Raw genomic sequence first — 18,056 nt, 5'->3', positions numbered from 1 at the left:
GGTGTCGCTGATGCAGATTTGTCTGCAAAATGCTGCTCTCTTGTGATGGCCAACAGCTACAAGGAGCAAGACAAAGCCCTTGCTGAGTTAGATGTTAACACCGTTTCCCCCACTGCTTTTGGATGCACACAAAGCTGTTTTCCTTCTACGTGCCTCTGCGTGCAGACTTGGCTCACCCTGCACGAATGCTGGTTTGCTTTTGCAAGGCTGGGACTCGTTGCCTTTAGAGGCCCTCAGTGCCCCTGTGTTCAGGCTGGGTACCCAGTTCTATACAAAATCCTGGGCAGAGAAGGAGGCGTTTGGGCTTACGTCTGATGGAGATCACCTTTACTGCTTCTGTGGTGATACACTTGTGAATTTACCCAATTTGAAAGTATTTCAGAAAAGAGAAATTGTGAAAGCGCCAGATGGGGGTGCTGACTGACAATGGGAGTGAGTTTTCTGTTTGTGCTCAGGAAAGTGCCAGATGAAACACAATGAAAGTTGGGTGAGTGGGTAACAGAGTACGACCCAGTAGGACCCACATGAGAACTTTTGGGTCATTTAAAAAGTAGAAATGAATCTTCATGTGCTGTTAGATAGTAAAAAACAAACAAACAACTGACTAGAAAGAGAGGAAGTATTACAGCACTTGCACCTTGTAGCATGCAAGATGAAATGTGCAAGTCAAGGACACATGCTCAGGATTGTCAGGTGGAATTGCAAGACTGGAAGAAAAGACATCAAAGGAAAGAGATGTTAGGTCGAGCATTTCATTAAAGACAGCGGTAACTCAGTTACAGAAGAAGAAACATCAGGAAAATAAATACAATAAATATTTTAGTAAGTGATGTTATTTTAGATTTGAAATAAATGTAGTCTGAAATTTGAAGGCTTACAATTTTGAACACCCCAGAAGTATTCATTTGGAACAAGCAAAGAAAACAAATTTGCATTTTTTTTTAAACCTCAGTCACTGGTAACCCGTTGTTGATGATGCCGTGATATTTCTTCAGCATACTTGCAGTGGTGTATCTGTGTTAGTACAGATTGGGGAAACCTCCTGGATCTTTTATCAATCATCAAAACAGGGACCAGCAACTTACAGGTATGGAGGTTTGCTGTGAGTGAGGACCTGTAATTTAAGGACTGCGTCAGCATGGCTAAAAATCTGAACACAGGTTAACTGCAAGAAGCTACCTGGAGCTCAGCTATTAACCCAGACATCTACAAGTAAGACACAAGGCCAATTAATGATGAATACTTATGCTTTAAATCACACATAAATCCTGCAATAAATTCTAATAAACATCATTTTATAGACCATCACCTGCTGTAACAGAAAGCTCCTTAGAAGGATTTGATACTGGTTTCTGTGATACCCATTCCCACTCCAGATATTCTCATATTTCAGGGTCAGTTTACCAATGTACCTGTAATATTATTAAACTGGGACATACCCATGATTTTATCAAACTGGGATGTGGTTGACTGGGGACACCAGTAAGACACAGAAAGGAACACACACCGCTAATCTTTATTTCTTTTTAATAACCCGGCAGACAGATGCAGCCAGGCTGGGCTGCAAGCAGCAGCCTCTCACTTCAGAAAACAAACCGCTGCGTTTACCAGTTGGGCACTGCTTTGACCTAGTAAACATGCCACTGAGGAAAGCAATCCCAAAACTTAGGATAATTAGCAATAATTAACGAGCGCCGGAGCTTCCTCGCCTCAAGGGGCGGGCGGCGAGGGGCAGCCGTAAGGCGCCGCCGCCTCAGCCCGGCCGCCAGCGGGACCTGAAGAGGCTTCGCTCCCCTTCCCCTGGCTCCTGAGAGAGGAGGAGGAGAAAAAGGAGGAGAAGGAGGAGGAGCGGCTGCCGCCATGCCAGCAGGGAGGAGCCCTGCGCCCGGCCTCACGTCACGGCGGCGGCTGAGGGAGGGCGAGCGGCGGTGACAGCGGCTGAGGCAGCGCCGGCCCCGCCGCCGCCATGGGCAGTGAGTAGCGGGGCTGGGGGCGGCCGCGGGGATCCTCCTCGCTGTCCCCCCTGAGGGGAGAACATGGCCCGGGGGGGTCAGGGCAGGACGAAGGGGGGCGTCGGTAGCACCTACCGACAGGGCGAGGGTGGTCGGAGATTTTTTTAGGGTGGGTTTTTATGCCCCCCCCCCCCCCCCCCCCCCGGCGCGCCGTGGGGCGTGAAGCCAGGCTGTGGGATGAGCGGTGAGGGGGGTGAAGGAGAAGCGTGGCCCAGCCGGGAAAGTGAGCATAAATCACGGGATTTCGACCCAAAAAGCTGCCTAACCTCGCTCCGCAGCGTAACGAGTGCGGTTTGGTGGAAGGGGAGCCCGCTGGTGGGTTTTGGTGGAGATCCAAAATGCGTGTGTATGGGGGGGGGGGGGCTGGCGATACCCTGCAGGTTTTGGCAGGGAAATTGCCCACCTTTGTACATTCTGGATTTATTTTTTATTTTTTTATTTATTTTCTTTTTCCAGAAGGAGAGCTCAAACTGTTGAGCTTTTCTGTGTTTTTAAAGGAGAAGTTGTGAGCAGAGATGGACCAAAAGTTAAAGGAAAATCCCACAAAGTTCTGGTCAGAATAGGTGTTGCAGTGATTTAAGTTACGATTTCTAAAAATATTTGAGTGATTTTTTTTCTTTTCTCCCACCTACATGCACATGTAAACCACAAGGTACTGGTCTCTGGGTAGGGACTCTTTAGCATCCTTTGCTGCTGTGTTTAACAGGCACAGACCAATACATATATTCCATTTATATATATATGGAATATATTCCATTTATTTTGAAATAGAATATAATTTAGTTCACTTCTTGTGCTATATCCAGTGTTACTTCTCCCCTCAGATGATTAGAGGAGTAGAGGATGGGCCAAATCTGTGTTAAAAAAGGATTCTCTTCCACATATATACCCATTTTTCAACAGCTTCAAGAAAAGGGAGTTATTTTTCAGACATCGAATTAGAGTGCGTGTTGATGAAATAATTGCCTTATAAATTGTTCTCACTCTTTTTTTTTTCTTTCCCTCTTATTCTTTTTTCGGTGTGTTTTTCTGTACCAGTTAAATTCCTGGAAGTTATTAAGCCCTTCTGTGCGGTTTTACCTGAAATCCAGAAGCCGGAAAGAAAGGTGAGTGCCACATCATGTTTTTATTTGTATTGGTTCATAGATAAGACTGTTGTGCCATTCGAGTCCACACTACAATACTAACACAGACAGTGGGCCCTAAAGTAGGACAGGTTCTTTGGAGGAGAGGAAATCCATGTTAAGGTGAAAGATTAACAGAATGATAAAATCTTAACTGCCTTCTGATAAGTTGTTCCACTTGGTAATTGTATTAACTCATTTTGTTTCATGTCTTATCTCTAGACTAACTTTATTACTTTCAGCTCCCTATGATGGGATCTACGTTAATATACCAAACCAGAGTTTTGAAGCTTTTTTTCCTGTGGATAACACTGTTGGTATTGGCTTTAAGTCCTGGTGACACTTCTAGGCTTTGAGTTGGCTAAGGTATTACTTTTAAAAGGCCTGTGCTGGAATTCAGGAACCTTGTATTTAGTACTTCCTTTTCTACAAAACAAAATGTTTCCTACTCCAATAACCATTTCCCTTTGATGAGGTGGGAAAGTGATCTGTGATAAAGTTCACATAATTGCTCCCTGTTCACCTACTGGATGTGACACTTCTCTTTGTTTTGAAACTAATAAACTGAGTTCCATTACAGCTCATCTACCTATTCCCATAGCCCTAAAACCCACTTCTCTGCCTATTTTCTAGATCAAAATTAATTTCTGCAGATCAGAAGGATCAGAAAGAACGGCCCCGTCAAAAAAAAAAAATGTTTTTTTTACTTCTCATACTCAAACACTCAGGTATTGCCTAGGTGACAAAGGTTCTAATTAGAGCAGCAAATTGATGGGATGTTCATGCCAGTGAATGTTAGGTAAGCTAAATGTTGATTTTCATTTTTAAAAGAAAATACATAGCTGCAAGTATGATACCATCACGGAGAATCCTCTTACACTGATGAGAGATTCCTGAGGCTTAGGACTGGATGAAGAGATGTTGGTTCCCATCACCATAGCTGAATATGCTGGATTGGATGGAAATGATGTGATAAAAACTGCCAATTATCCCCCTTTGGGACTGATTTTTAGGAAGATTGGGATTTACTCCATCTCTTCACCCTGTCTGTCATTCCTTGCTGATTCCCAACATCTTTCCCTCTCAGGACAGGCCTCCAAACAAGTGATATCAATCAGATAAAGGCATCTTTAGAGCAGGAGTTTCCAGATCCAGACCTTGTGCTCAGATCAGGATGCAACTGCTTTGCGTAGAAAGTATGAGTGCTTTGTTTCTGCAGCAGTGAACCTTTGTGCAGTCTTCTCGTGCTGGTTTAGGGCATATCTTTGATGGGTTGGTTATATCTGCCTGTCCCATTTTTTCTAACGAAGTAGATGAGAAGAGGAAGCTAAGATAAATCTACAGATACTGCAGTTTCTGTAAAGCTCAGCAACAGTTGTGATTTTTCTCTTGGCTGCTTTCTCCTACCCTTCTCTGTGCCAGAGAGGAAGAGAGACTTTATTTGTCCATGTCCTCCATCAGCTGATGAAGGATGCCCAGGGAGGTGCTGAAATTCCTGTCCTTGCTGCTTGGGTCACTTTGTCTCTTTCACTATCTAGGTCACTGTCTAGGCAATGATTCTCAGTTGCCAGCTTTGTACAGATTTGAAGTGAAAAATATACTTGGGAACGTCGTTCCTAGACTGAAGAGTCATTTGAGCATTTTACATTATGTTCCTTGCTCGTGTCTAGTCTGTTAAGTGGCCTAGGTCACTCTGTATAACTCTTAATTCTTTTTTATTTATTTTTTGCTTGCTATCTCTTACGGGCAAACATAATTAGCAATGATTTTAGTGGATTGGTTAAGGCCAGGACAAGAAATGAAGATTCAAAAAAAAAAAAAAAAAAACCCTCTTCTCTTAGCTTGTATTGATTGTCCAGTGAAGATGAAGTTTTGATTCAGATGTGCTCCCGTTGAACTATTTTTCCATTATTTTTGAGGCAGGAAGTGGGCTGTTGCTGTCACTGGGGAGTGTTGCTTTTGTTGTTAGGCCAAGCTGGTTACCAGAAGCAAGTGCTGCTTTTTGTAGTTAGTAGCATTTGTTCGTATTACCCTGATATGCACAGATTTTTTTCAAAGATGTAGAACACAGTGTTCAGAACACCAAGATGATGATGCTCAAGTCCCTTTATTTTCACAGGTTGTAAGTGAGAAAAATGTCGAAGGAATAAAATGTCCAGTTGAATCTGATCAGATGATGAAATGTACTCTTTTTGTGCTTGTTATCATTTGTGGCTGGAATATTTTGGTACCAGTTGGTATTTTGCTGTTCTTGGCATGCAGATTCAGATGCCTTCTTTTTCTTTTTTTTTTTTTTTCTTTTTGAATCACAGAGACTGTTCCTTGTGAATGAACTGTGATTTGAATCTTGCAGAATTTCTCTAATGCTCATGTTCACCATAGTTAAAGTGAGAGCCCGGGCAGTTACACAGCTTAAGAGACTGATACCCCAGAAGCTAAGTTTGGGCTGCAGAGATAGTGCTGCTCGTTTTTCTTGTTTTAAAAGTCTGTACTTAAAAGCTAAAGTATAAAATTCAAACAGCACTTAGTAAAGTGGGTCAGCGCTGCATAAAATCTAACACAAGACACTGGATTTATTTGCTGCTGTCACTATTTTTCTTTTTTTAACTTTGTACTGTGTGTATTTTTAGCATCTGGCCTCTTTTAGCAATGAGTCTGGATCAGTAAATATATTAAATTACTGGAATTATTTTGCTTCAAAGTAAGTGCATGTCTTCACTTACAAAGATACGGATTATTTCTGAGTTTTTGTTTGAGAAGCTGCACGGCTGCCTCAGTCTGTAGCTTCTTGTTTGTGGGTGCGCAGGGCCTATAAAACTAGGCACTAATCCTTTCTCTTGTTACTTCTCTACAGGCAGATTCAGTGGTTGGAGGCAGAAATCTCTTACTTCTGCTGTGTCTGTCTCGTATGTTAGTTCATGTCTCGTTTTAGTAGCTGCTGTGCTCTTGTCTGCAGAGAACACACTTCTCCCAGGGTTTGCAGTCCATGGAGGAGAGGTGGGGATTTGAACATAACGCTGCATCTCAGCTCTCTCCTGGTCTCTGCAAATGCTTTCTTTCTCTCTCAGGCTTTGAGAAAATCTCTGGTTCAAATGGAAACCTTGTGATTCTTCTCTTCTTGCTCCTGGCAGTAGTTACAGTGTTCTGCCTCAAAGTTGTGGCCATGAGAATCTCCTCAATATGTTAGTGACCAATGATCATTAATCTGACAATCTTTTAAAATTATACCTAATCTGCATGGATAGAAACAGTTCAGAGGGGAAAAAGATCCTTTAAAGTCGCGTTGTACTCTGTGTCTGTGATCGCAATGGTTAATTTAAGCTTCCTGTGACACCTTCTGACGAGCTGCCTTCTGAATGGTTTGAATTCCTGTCCAAAACTAATGGTTCTTCTGGTTTTTAATCACTTAATTCTCAGCTTTACAAAACTGTGCCTCCAATCTGTTGAAACCTAGAGATAAAATCACTGTGGATAAGTTTTTTTTTTTTTTTTTTTTTTAATTAATCTTTCATGTTTGTTCTGGTATGTTCGTGTTTTTAGCCAAGCTGCTGCTTTTCTGTAAATACCCCCTGTATTAGGATACTATATATAAAACATGTTCTGCTCACCAAATACCAGGCACACTGTCTGCCAGATCCCATATAAGCTTTCTTTGACTACACAGAAGCCCGTGACTGTCTCTAAAAACTCTGAAATCATATTAAAAATAATTTCTGATGAGAAATGACGCCATCTGGCTCAACGTCTTCACATCTAACTCTGAATGATGATCAGCACTGATGTGGTGGTGGAGTGAAAATTCTGACTACAACAAGCACAATAATCTCTGTCCCCAATCTGTTCTGCAGATCCAGTTCAGAGAGAAGGTGTTATGGACAGCTATCACACTCTTCATTTTCTTAGTATGCTGCCAGGTAGGTGTTGATATTTTCTGCGTTTCAGAAAGGAGATATTCTGTGTGTAGAATGCTAAAAATGTGAGCTGTTCTCTGTTCATGTTGACCTGTCAGTTTCAGTTCTGTCTTTTTGTGGTTAAGTATTTAAAGTTCATTTAAATGAATAAGACTATTTCAGAAATAGTCTTTATTATTCATTTCTATGAAGCTAATGCTTTCTATTTAATCTGAAATACTTTTTAAAAGTGAAATGTCCTATGCAATACTGATACTGGCTACAGGGTAAACAGCAGAGATAATTATTCATTGAGTAACCTAAGCAGCAAGTTTATGAATCCTTTACTGTTTGTTCATAGCTAAATTTAAATTTTAGCAGTAACAAGTTTGAAAATGAAACAGGAGTGACTGTTTTTACCTGATTCCTTTTGAACAAACTAATGAGTTGTAAAGATTGCAGGGAAATGTTTTTCTGAGGTGTTTCAGTTGACATTTAGAACTTGAGTTTTTGAATATATTGTTGAAGATGTTAGCTAACCTCCCTCCCCCAGGGTCTTTGTAAACATTTACATGATTCTTAATATTTATAAATGCAGGAGTTCTTAGAAACCTGCACTAGGGTTATGAACAGATAGCTTTGTTTGTTAAAGAATACATATTGCAGAAAATCCATGCATTACTTGATTTATTTTATTTTTTAGAACTTTTAGGCCTCTTAGATCATTTAGAATGAACCAGATATCTTCAGGCCTAGAATTTTTAGGTTATACTTTATTTATTTATTATCTTGAACTTGCCTATCCCGGTCAGGCTCTGTAGCAGTAGTTTATAACTTGGATGTTTACAACACTGAAGGGCTGTTGAAAGGCTAAACCCCAGCTCTCATACCTATCTACTTTTTGGGTGGACTAGGCAGGAAGGATACTGGAGATAGAAGAATATGTAGTTTATCTGTGCTTCCTAGCTGCTAAATAGATACGTAATTAAGATTTTTTTCTATAAACATGGCTAACTTTGACAGTTTCATATAGGGTATTTTAAAAACATATTCCCAGCTGTAGAATTTGAATATTTAAACTTGATGGAGGAGGATATTTATGTTGTAATTTACGCTTGATCTTTAATTTGTACTGAAAATAAATTTTGTTTAGGGCTGTTTAAAAAATAATAACAAAAAACAGCAACGACCTTCCTTTCTTCTGTATTCTCAAAGAAGTTTGGCTACAGTGTGTTCCATTGTTTTGCTGAAAGAAGAAATGGAATATCACGTAGTTTTTTTTTCCCCTCCATTTTGTTAATCATTCATGGTATCTAACGTATTTATCTTATTATTATTTTTTTCCCCTTTCCCTGCTCCACCTGGGCTGTAGTACTCCATAACTGCCTAAGACAGCCATTTGCATCTTCACCTTTACTAATCTAGCTTATGTGCACTGACATTTTTTTTCTAGGGAGTTCTGTTTTTTTTTCCTGCAGAAGGGGTCTTAGACGGTTCCATAGCATAGTCCTCTGAGTCATACCCCAGTTAGAGGATTAAAATAGATGGTCTCAGGATCTCTGTTATTGTACATTCTGGTTTAATTGAAGAAAAAAAAAAAAAAGAAATATATTAAAGAGTGTAAGAGTTGAGTCATTACAAGTTCAGATTCTTGGGTTAATGGAAGCTTTCTTTGTGTATGTGTTTAATGCTGCTGTGTGCTCTGACAGATACCGTTGTTTGGAATCATGTCATCAGATTCTGCAGATCCTTTCTATTGGATGCGAGTCATTCTTGCGTCAAACAGGGGTTAGTAGATTATTTCTTTTCTCTGTTTTTTTTTTTTTTTTTGTCGGTATAAACAGACTGGGGAAGAAAATGGGTGGATGTTAAATTTCGTAGAACCCAGATGTTGAGTGGAAACACTTTGTAAGGTTCTTCACGCAGAATAACTGACTGATACCTGAGACATACATCTTTGGAATGGGGTCCCCTCTGATGTGTAAATGAGATTCATTTTGACTCCCAACTTTTGGGATGATTCTGTTTCAAAGCCTTTTCCTGATAAAAGTATGGAACACCAAGTCTTTCCCCCTGCAGGTAAGAAAGAAAAGACCTTATGCGTGCAAATCAGTTTTGCCTCGTAACGCCTTGGGTGATTATAAATCATTATGGGTGATTTGATAGGCTGGAAAGCTAAGGGCAGAGATGATTAGGCTTATAGTTTAGTAAACCCAAAGTAATTTATTGTAGAACAGACAAACTAAGCCCAAACAAATACATAAAAGATTTAAACTAATGTGAGAAATCTAAAATGTAGGACCTGGCAAGTGTGACTACAAATGAGGTCGCTACCCAAACAGAATGATAACTGGCTGAGAAAGGACTAGAGAGACTGTGAAGGCAACAAAAACAGGAGTGGGAAAGTTAATTTTCACTTAAGGCAACTGACTAGATGTCTTTGGAGGATGCGAGGTAAAAGGCTAAAGGCTTTGACATCCTAATTTTCCCAAATCGTTATTAAGATCTTGATCTCTAATAAAAAAGTTGATAAGGTGTGGAGAGGCACTTTTCTCTCTTAGTGTAAAAGAGAAGGGGCAGCCCGTGGTATTTTTAAGCAACATGCTACAACAATTAGTAGCAGAAGTTGCCAGAGCAAATTCCTAATATATGCATGGGAAAAGAGAAATAGAGCTTGATACATCCCCTAGAGAAAGGGCCCTTTTCAGAGGTGGGATGTGAGAATGGATGAGCTTCTAGTCTGATCAGCTATGAATATACTGTTCCTACTTCCTTTGACCTTCCTCCTGACCTTACAGACCATGCATCCCCTGTCACTGATTCTTATTGAGACTTTGCAAGTCTCTAGTAGCTAAACACTTTTTTTCATTAATAATTTTCTGGTAGTTTTATGATGGAACGCTACCGTGCTACAAGCAAGAGCAGAATTGCACTTAAATATACAGAATTATGAAAAACTGTGAGCTGATTGATTCTCCTTTTAATCTCTCCGGTGGATATTATGACAATGTCAGAAAAAACATGCTTTATTTATATGCTTTCACTGTTCGTGTAAAATATAGTTCAGAAGTAATTTTGTCTGGCTTAATTCAATATTAAACTCGTAAAGTTTGTCCTTATCCAAACTTTTTTTCTCCTTAGATTTAACGTTCTAGTTTGAGAAATGTGGGAAGATTCAGCACTTGGTAGTTTGTTTCTTAATTTTCATCCAGGTTTTCAGCTTTACTATTTTTTTTTTTTTAATAAACTTTCAGCATTTTCATACTGGAGAAGATTTTCTGGTATGAACTGAAGGATAAATTAAATTTCAAAAATGGTGTCTTTGTAATACTCTTGTTCTAAAAAGGTGATATGGAAGATGTTTCTTGAATAGGCAAGAGAGTACATTTTACAGGCAAAAGGTGGGTTATTTTCCTGAGTTTAATTGCTTTGAGTATCTTCAGTTCTGCTCCCATAGCACAAAGTAATATAATTCCAGCAGATATCAGTAGTTAAACAAGACCTTGCTGAGAATATATCTGAATTCAAGTACATGGTGGTAGGTCAGTTATTGTGTGTGTGGCACTGAGGGTGTAAGCAATGTTATGATGCCTCAGTTTTTATTACACCAAATGAAGTGGCTGGGGGGAAAACAGGCAGATTTTCTGGAACGTAAACCTATGTGTTGCAGAATTAGTGTTTTACAAAGTTGTATTTTCCTGTTTGAGTTGTCTGGAGTTGAACGTTGATACCTTGCACCAGTAGGTGAGGTGGCGGCGTGGAACATCGTAATGATGTGTTTGTTCTTTTAAGAACTGGTTTAGTCCTAAACTTCTGTGCTCTTAACTAGAGTTAGTAGATCTGAGAGTGCTGTTGTCGGGCTGTACAGATCTGCATCATCTTTCTTGTTGTCTTCCCAATTAAACTTCTGCAAAAAGTGACATTTGAAGCAGTGACTGAATAAACAACCAAGGAGAATATGGTTTCTGGTGAAAGGTTCCTTGATATGACATGCCAGAAAGCTAGCTCTGTAACCTGCTAAGCTTCAGTGTGGACCTGCAGCATTCACATGGTTTCATAAAGATATTTAAGGTGAAAAGCTGCATAGGTTTGTCATGCTGCCTTCAAACTTGCAGATTTTTAACACAGCACCCTTCTTCTGTGGAAAGATGACGGTGTTTGTTTTGGTTATGTCTGTACTGGAATATACATTTGAAGGATTATGAGAAACATTCCCTATAGGTCAGAAGTCAAATGTTCCCTATAGGTCAGAAGTCTTTCAACAGGCCTGATATATAAAAGTGAAAAATCCTTTAGGAGAGATGTTTAAATAGTAATATAATTGGGTTTTCTTCCTGGTCAGGTACGCTGATGGAGTTGGGTATCTCCCCAATCGTGACATCTGGTTTGATCATGCAGCTGTTAGCTGGAGCAAAGATCATTGAAGTTGGTGATACGCCAAAGGACAGAGCCTTGTTCAATGGGGCTCAGAAATGTGAGTGCTGCTCTGATTAAAATTAATGAACATCATTTTATTTGTAAAGCAGTCTGCATAAGTGATACTAGATGTGAGACTTCGATAAGTGAATCTAGGAGATATTTTTATTTTTTTTAAAGGATTTGCTTTCTTTCCTGTTCTAGTATTTGGGATGATTATTACCATTGGGCAAGCCATCGTCTATGTTATGACGGGGATGTATGGAGATCCTGCTGAAATGGGTGCTGGGATTTGTCTTCTTATAATAATTCAGGTTTGTAATGAGCTATTTTGTGTGTAACTTAAACTGGTTAGATGCAGTATGGCTGGAAGAAAAAATCTTTCAATGTCTGTCTGCCTTTTATTTATTTTTAATACCAGGAAGCATCATCCTTCATATCTGCTGTCTGTATATGAGAAGTTCCTTTATCTTCCATCAAGGGGGAGAAAGTCAGGATAATTAATATCATAAATGTTTCAGATAAGGAGTGGCTGCTTGATTCCAAACGTAGAAATTAGTAGACTTTGAAAGCAGCAGCTGCTGTGCAGTACCACAGAGGAGTAAAGATTCAACTTTCACTATCCTTTAGAGCAAATCAGTAGATTCTCAGACTTAAATACTTTATTGAAGAAAAAATTTCTGAGTAGTCTGTTTGCTTGCGTCAATGTTGAAAAGTCACAGAGATTATTGCCAGGTGAGATGTGCAGGTGTGTACGTGAGAGGGCAGAAATACTGCATGAATGGTATTTAGGTTAAAAAAAAACCCTTAAAGATCACTTTCCAGCATGATGAAAATAACAGAAGCAAGTAATTAATATGTAATTCCTAACTTGATTTATTCTTGTTTCTGCTCAGTTTTGTTTCTTTTCCCACAGCTGTTTGTTGCTGGCTTGATTGTGCTGCTGTTAGACGAGTTGCTACAGAAAGGCTACGGGTTGGGGTCCGGTATTTCCCTATTTATTGCTACCAATATTTGTGAAACCATTGTCTGGAAGGCTTTTAGTCCCACTACCATCAACACTGGCAGAGGTATGGGTGCTATTACAACTAGCTATATATCCACTGAAACACATTATACTATATATATACTTTATCAGCTGTAGCTTCTAAAATAGTCAAACATTGAAGATAAGAATGTTATCTGACTTGCAAGAAGATTAATTACCTGCAAGTTTTCTTTTCCTGATTTGAATCCCACTAGTTAAGATGGGAGCTGTAGCCCCTTGACTGAAGATTTTAGATTTCCAAATTGCAATAACCTTGTTTTAGCGTAATTTAGTCTGTAGAAATAGACAAGAGATTAAATTCTTTATGTTCAGGGCAGATGTTTTTGATCCAACTGTTGTTTGTGGCTATAGGTTACTGTTACAGTTATTGCCTCCAAATTACTTAAAGCTTGTTTGAGTCTTCAGAGACTGCCATCTGTTTGTTCCTCAGCCAATATCTGGTTGTCCAGAGACTCTGGAAATACCAAGTCAGGATACATCCTGTGTTTGCATCAGGAAGTTAATTAGATTAATGAAATCTAGTTAATTATCTGAAATTCTGAGCCAGGATTTTAGTTAGCTCTCATTTTCACCAGACTTCCAATATTTCTCTCTGCCGTGGTTTATTACTGCTTTTCTAAAGCTATTTTTTTCTCCTCTTTTATTATTTCTTCTTTCCAATCCTCATCCTACCCATCCTACCCCCAGGAAAGAAAGAAAAAAGAAGAAAAAAAAGATTCTTTTGTGTGATACTTTTTTTTTTTTTTTAAACCAAGAATAATCTTGCTTATTCTCCCTTCTGTGAATTAGAACACTGTATTGTGATACATTTCTTGTAACAGGATTTATGTCCTATTGAATCTGATTTTAGACATATCACTTTTAAAATTCCCTGAGGAAAGCTGTGAAGATTTTTTAAAATCTGTTTTAAATGTACAGTTCAAAACTTCTTTTGTTTTTTTGCTTTTTGTAGGAACGGAGTTTGAGGGTGCTGTGATTGCTTTATTTCACCTTCTGGCTACGCGAACTGACAAAGTCCGTGCTTTGCGGGAGGCTTTTTACAGACAGAATTTGCCCAATCTCATGAATCTGATTGCTACAGTATTTGTGTTTGCTGTTGTCATATATTTTCAGGTAAAATAAGAAATTTCTCATAGTCGCTCTGTGAAACTGCATAGGTTGAAGTGCTTGGACTCCAGAGAGTGCAGTCGCTGGGGGGAAAAAAAAAAAGCAAAACGACAATAACTGAGTTATCTTAGCTTTGAGTAAGGAATTCTTTTTATTTGAATAGTGATACTTCAGTACTGTACCGTGCCTCTGTGACAGTGCAGCTGTTAAATTTTATACCTGTACGCAGGCAGTGATGTGATTTCACATTCTGTTGGACGCCATACAGCCTATTAGAGTACTTGTGCAGTGCTTGTATCATACAAGAAATGCACATGATATTCATAGTTGAGGTAAAAAGTAATGCTTTTGGCCACAGCTAGAGAACCTTGCTTCTTTGGGGCATGCATGATACAGATTTGTTCAGGAAATGACTGTGTAATTAATAGATAGCTTATTGCGTCGTGTTCTCCCCTGCACTCCCACTTCCCCAAGATTTTCTTGAAATACTTAGCTGTTTATTTTTAAACATGAGTATTTGCTAAAATGGATACTAAAGTAGACCCATAGGGTTTTTTTGGTTTGGTTTGGTTTTGTGGTGTGTCCAAAACGTGATGTTTTTCAAGCTGTTGAGAGTGAGTGCTGGCAAAAAAACCTTGAATTCTGTGGTTTTCAAATTAATGTGGCTTTTTGGGGCCTACTGAGATAGGAGCCCACCCCAGAAAAGAGAGGTCTGGGCTTGCAAATGTAAGTCTCCTGGTACTCACCAATTAAGTTAAAAGCCATTAAAGGGTTTTATCAAACCATATTTTATAAAGTAAGTGAGTTTTAGAGGAATGTTACTTAGCATTGAAGAGAGAATGTTTATATAAAAAGAATGTAACGCGACCAAGCAGTAACACTTACAAATCCCTAAAATCTGTAACGCAGGCTGCAGCTGAAAGCCTTTGGGCTTTACTGTCCTCGAGTTTGCACTCCTTGTTTATCTAGCAGATATCTTCAGGGATAGCTTTTAGGCACACTAGGAATAATTTTTATCTTAGAAATAAACTCGATGCATTTGTATTCTTTCTTGCAGGGCTTTCGTGTTGATTTACCTATCAAGTCTGCACGGTATCGTGGGCAGTACAGCAGCTACCCTATCAAGCTCTTTTATACCTCCAACATTCCCATCATTCTGCAGTCTGCCTTAGTTTCAAACCTCTATGTTATTTCCCAGATGTTGTCTGTTCGTTTTAGTGGCAACTTCTTGGTGAACTTATTAGGACAGTGGGCAGTAAGTATTTTATCACTTAAAATAATTATTATATATAAATATATATCTATATTACTTCATGGTGAGATTTGGATATTTAACCAGCAGAAAACTGGAATGCTTATTTCCTAACATTTGTAGGGAAAAGCTGTTTTAAACTTAGAAGAGGAATTCCTCTGTAAACACAGGATAGGAAGGTGAGGTCTGGGAGAACTAATTGCTTCTTTTCTTCCCCTCTCACAGGATGTCAGTGGCGGTGGCCCTGCTCGTTCTTACCCCGTTGGTGGCCTGTGCTACTACTTGTCCCCTCCAGAATCCATGGGTGCAATATTTGAGGATCCCGTCCATGTCATAGTTTATATAATTTTTATGTTGGGATCCTGTGCATTCTTCTCCAAGACTTGGATTGAGGTGTCTGGTTCATCGGCAAAAGACGTAGGTGTTCTGCTAAACGTGCCTAATGATTGTATTTTCAAACACTGCCTCTAATTTAGAACCGACCAGCTCCTAACTGATCGGTTATTGCTCTGACTAAACACCAGATGACTGTGAAATGCTGCAGCAGGTTCATAAAACCATGTTTCCGCAGGTTGCCAAGCAACTCAAAGAGCAGCAAATGGTGATGAGAGGCCACAGGGACACTTCAATGGTTCACGAGCTTAACAGGTGAGGAAATGCTGACCTCCAGCTGTGCTGCTCTGCTGGGTGGGCACAAGTGCTGGGGAAGTGTCAGCTAGAGCAGATATGCTTGGAAAAATCCGGGATTGTTTCCAGTACAAATGTCAAGATCCTTCCCAGTCAGCTGTCCCAGTAATGCAAAAGATGTATACAGCAGTAGGTGAGAGATTAACCCGTAGCGTCTTTTGTGTAAGCAGAGTAAGGAGGGAATTTGGGTTGAATCTCTTCTATGTTTTTTAAAAGGGAGAAACCTTGATTTTCCCAGGTGTTTAATTTACCATTTCTGAACTAAGATGATGCTACAGAAGTGGTACTTGATGCAGTAAGCGAAGCGTGCAGGTGTGGATTGCAAGGCGGGTTCCTCCCTGCATGTTTAAGTCCTTGGTTTCAGTCCTGTGGAGGTTACAAAGTATTCATATAATGAGAAAAAGTTACCCTGTTAACTAAAAAGCTTTGCCAGTGGTCAATTACTTACGCAGCTTTCCTGTCAGTGAATATTTATTTTAGTTCCTACGCTGTGCAAATATGATTTAGAAGATCGTAAGATGTAATGGCAGAGTTGCAATTGCAATGCTAAACTCGTCCCTAAATATTCTTGTTTTTTTTTTTAGTAGGAGATGTTTTGCTAGAACCCCTGTAGGAAAACATGTCATGATAAATCCTTTCCTTTGTTCCAGGTACATCCCGACAGCAGCTGCGTTTGGTGGGTTGTGCATCGGTGCACTTTCGGTTTTAGCTGACTTCCTAGGAGCCATTGGGTCGGGCACTGGCATTCTGCTTGCAGTCACCATTATTTATCAGTACTTTGAAATATTTGTAAAAGAACAAGCTGAAGTTGGGGGAGTAGGCGCGTTATTTTTCTAGATGTCCAAACATTTCATGGTTTGTGTGAAAGGGAAAGTATTTTGACAACATGCGTCACTTAGTCCAATAACGCTCTTTTCTTTTTACTTGTTTTAAAGTGCTCCCTGTCCCGTTACCGTAACGGGCATCGAGCCATGCCTGTGTGCAGCATCAGTACCAGCTGCCTTAAGAATAAAGTTTACATTATCTTGTTTAAGTATATCTAGTGTTGCCTGTAATGCTGGAAACCAATTCATCTACCTTGCTGTTGAAACACTACAGTGAGATGGTAAAATGTATCAGCTCGATGTTGGTAAACATTTTTGCACAGTATTAAAATGTTAAATTTATTTCCCAGTCCTTAATAGGAAAAAAAAAGATCTCCATTCAGATTGCCACGTGTCAGTATTCTTAATGAAATTGGTTTGTAGCCTGTATTTTACCTTAATTTTTATACTTTTTTAACTTGCATTTCCCCATCACTGACCTCAGCACTCCTTATTCCTTTGTGGTGTCTCCACCCAGGCACCTTTCCTTTAGCTCTAAGGGTGGGCGAGCAAATGTTTTTACCAGAGACTGATACTCATCTCACCTGTGCACTGGTTTGGTGGTGGATTTGCTGCATCACGAGAACCAGGGCACTGCTGTTTCTTGCCCTGGGTTTCCCGTGAGACAGCGGGGTAGCTGCTGTCACGCTGGCAAGTCAGCCCGGTAGAGTTTTGTTTGAAACATGTACTTGTGAAAACTGTGCCACTGAAACTTCATGTCCACTTTGCTTTCGTGAGTCTAAAGAGCAAGGCCTGGTTCCTAAAGCAGTGTTCATAGAAGGGAAAGGGGGGGGGAACGTGGAGTTCCTGCTGAAAATTTATTTATGTTGTCGCCCTTTGCAGCGGCAATGTAACAAGTGTAAACGTTAGACAATAAACTTATTTAATTAAGCTCTCTCCTGTCTCTTTTCTGTGCAAGATACATAATTCATGTGCAGTTCTTAGTAATTTCCAACAGGCTTTGTTAGGGAGGTAGGTCTGTAAGGCCTCCTTTTTTTTTTCCTGTTTACCCTTTTTCTTCTCTAGAATATAATAAAGGATGCTGAAAAAAAAATCTTAATCACTTTTTTTTTCCCCCTTTGATTTTCCATTTTGATTTCTTTTGTCTTTCACACTTGTACGTAACTTTGTGGAGTTGTTTTGGAAGGTAGAACCTTAAGGAAGGTTTCTACTTCATTTCTAAGTTAGGAAAGTCTTCCTTATTTCTGCATGCTCATCCAAATGTGTTTCAGAGGCAAGACTGATATCATCATAGGCTTATGATGACTTTTAGGCCCTAACCTTTAAGTTGTGGTGGTTGTTTAGATAATTAGAAGCAGGTGACTGTGCACTGAAGAGGTGTTTTTTGGCAGATTTACCTAGAAGTGATTAGCTTGAAATAAACTGTCACCTCCTTATGCAGATGCATGAGGGAATTGGAGAAAGCACAGCCTAGCAGATCTCAGGGTGTGTATGGAAGCCAAACATTAAGCAGCGCTACTTATTGGGGCCAAACACTGTTTTAGTTTGCACCAGCTGATATTTTGTTACTGTCATCAGAGTCTGTATTTTCTTAATTAAACAGTGCCTGGATCAAATTAACCAATTTTCTCTTTCCACGTAGTTTGATTAGGGCTGGAAGTAGGAATCTGGGCTTCAGGTCTAAATCATAAAAGTG

The 18,056-nt window shown here is 39.6% G+C and overlaps 1 protein-coding gene across 2 annotated transcripts; it reads left to right on the top strand.

Moving 5' to 3' along the window:
• Positions 1 to 1,856: 1,856 nt before the first annotated feature.
• SEC61A2 (SEC61 translocon subunit alpha 2) lies at positions 1,857 to 17,292 on the top strand. 2 transcript variants are annotated; one of them, XM_084513745.1, is made up of 12 exons: positions 1,857 to 1,973; positions 3,051 to 3,118; positions 6,985 to 7,050; positions 8,736 to 8,814; positions 11,369 to 11,500; positions 11,647 to 11,756; positions 12,359 to 12,512; positions 13,443 to 13,603; positions 14,655 to 14,852; positions 15,075 to 15,266; positions 15,421 to 15,497; positions 16,187 to 17,292. In XM_084513745.1, exons 1-12 carry the CDS (start codon positions 1,967 to 1,969, stop codon positions 16,371 to 16,373), a joined length of 1,431 nt encoding a protein of 476 aa, XP_084369871.1. In that variant the 5' UTR covers positions 1,857 to 1,966; the 3' UTR covers positions 16,374 to 17,292. The 2 variants fall into 2 exon arrangements, with proteins under 2 accessions (XP_084369871.1, XP_084369872.1); XM_084513746.1 differs by lacking the exon at positions 1,857 to 1,973 and adding an exon at positions 2,309 to 2,327.
• Positions 17,293 to 18,056: the final 764 nt, after the last annotated feature.

Source organism: Aythya ferina (assembly GCF_964211825.1).
Source record: "Aythya ferina genome assembly, chromosome: 1".
Taxonomy (NCBI): Eukaryota; Metazoa; Chordata; class Aves; order Anseriformes; family Anatidae; genus Aythya; species Aythya ferina.
This window is presented reverse-complemented; position numbering and strand designations above follow the sequence as displayed.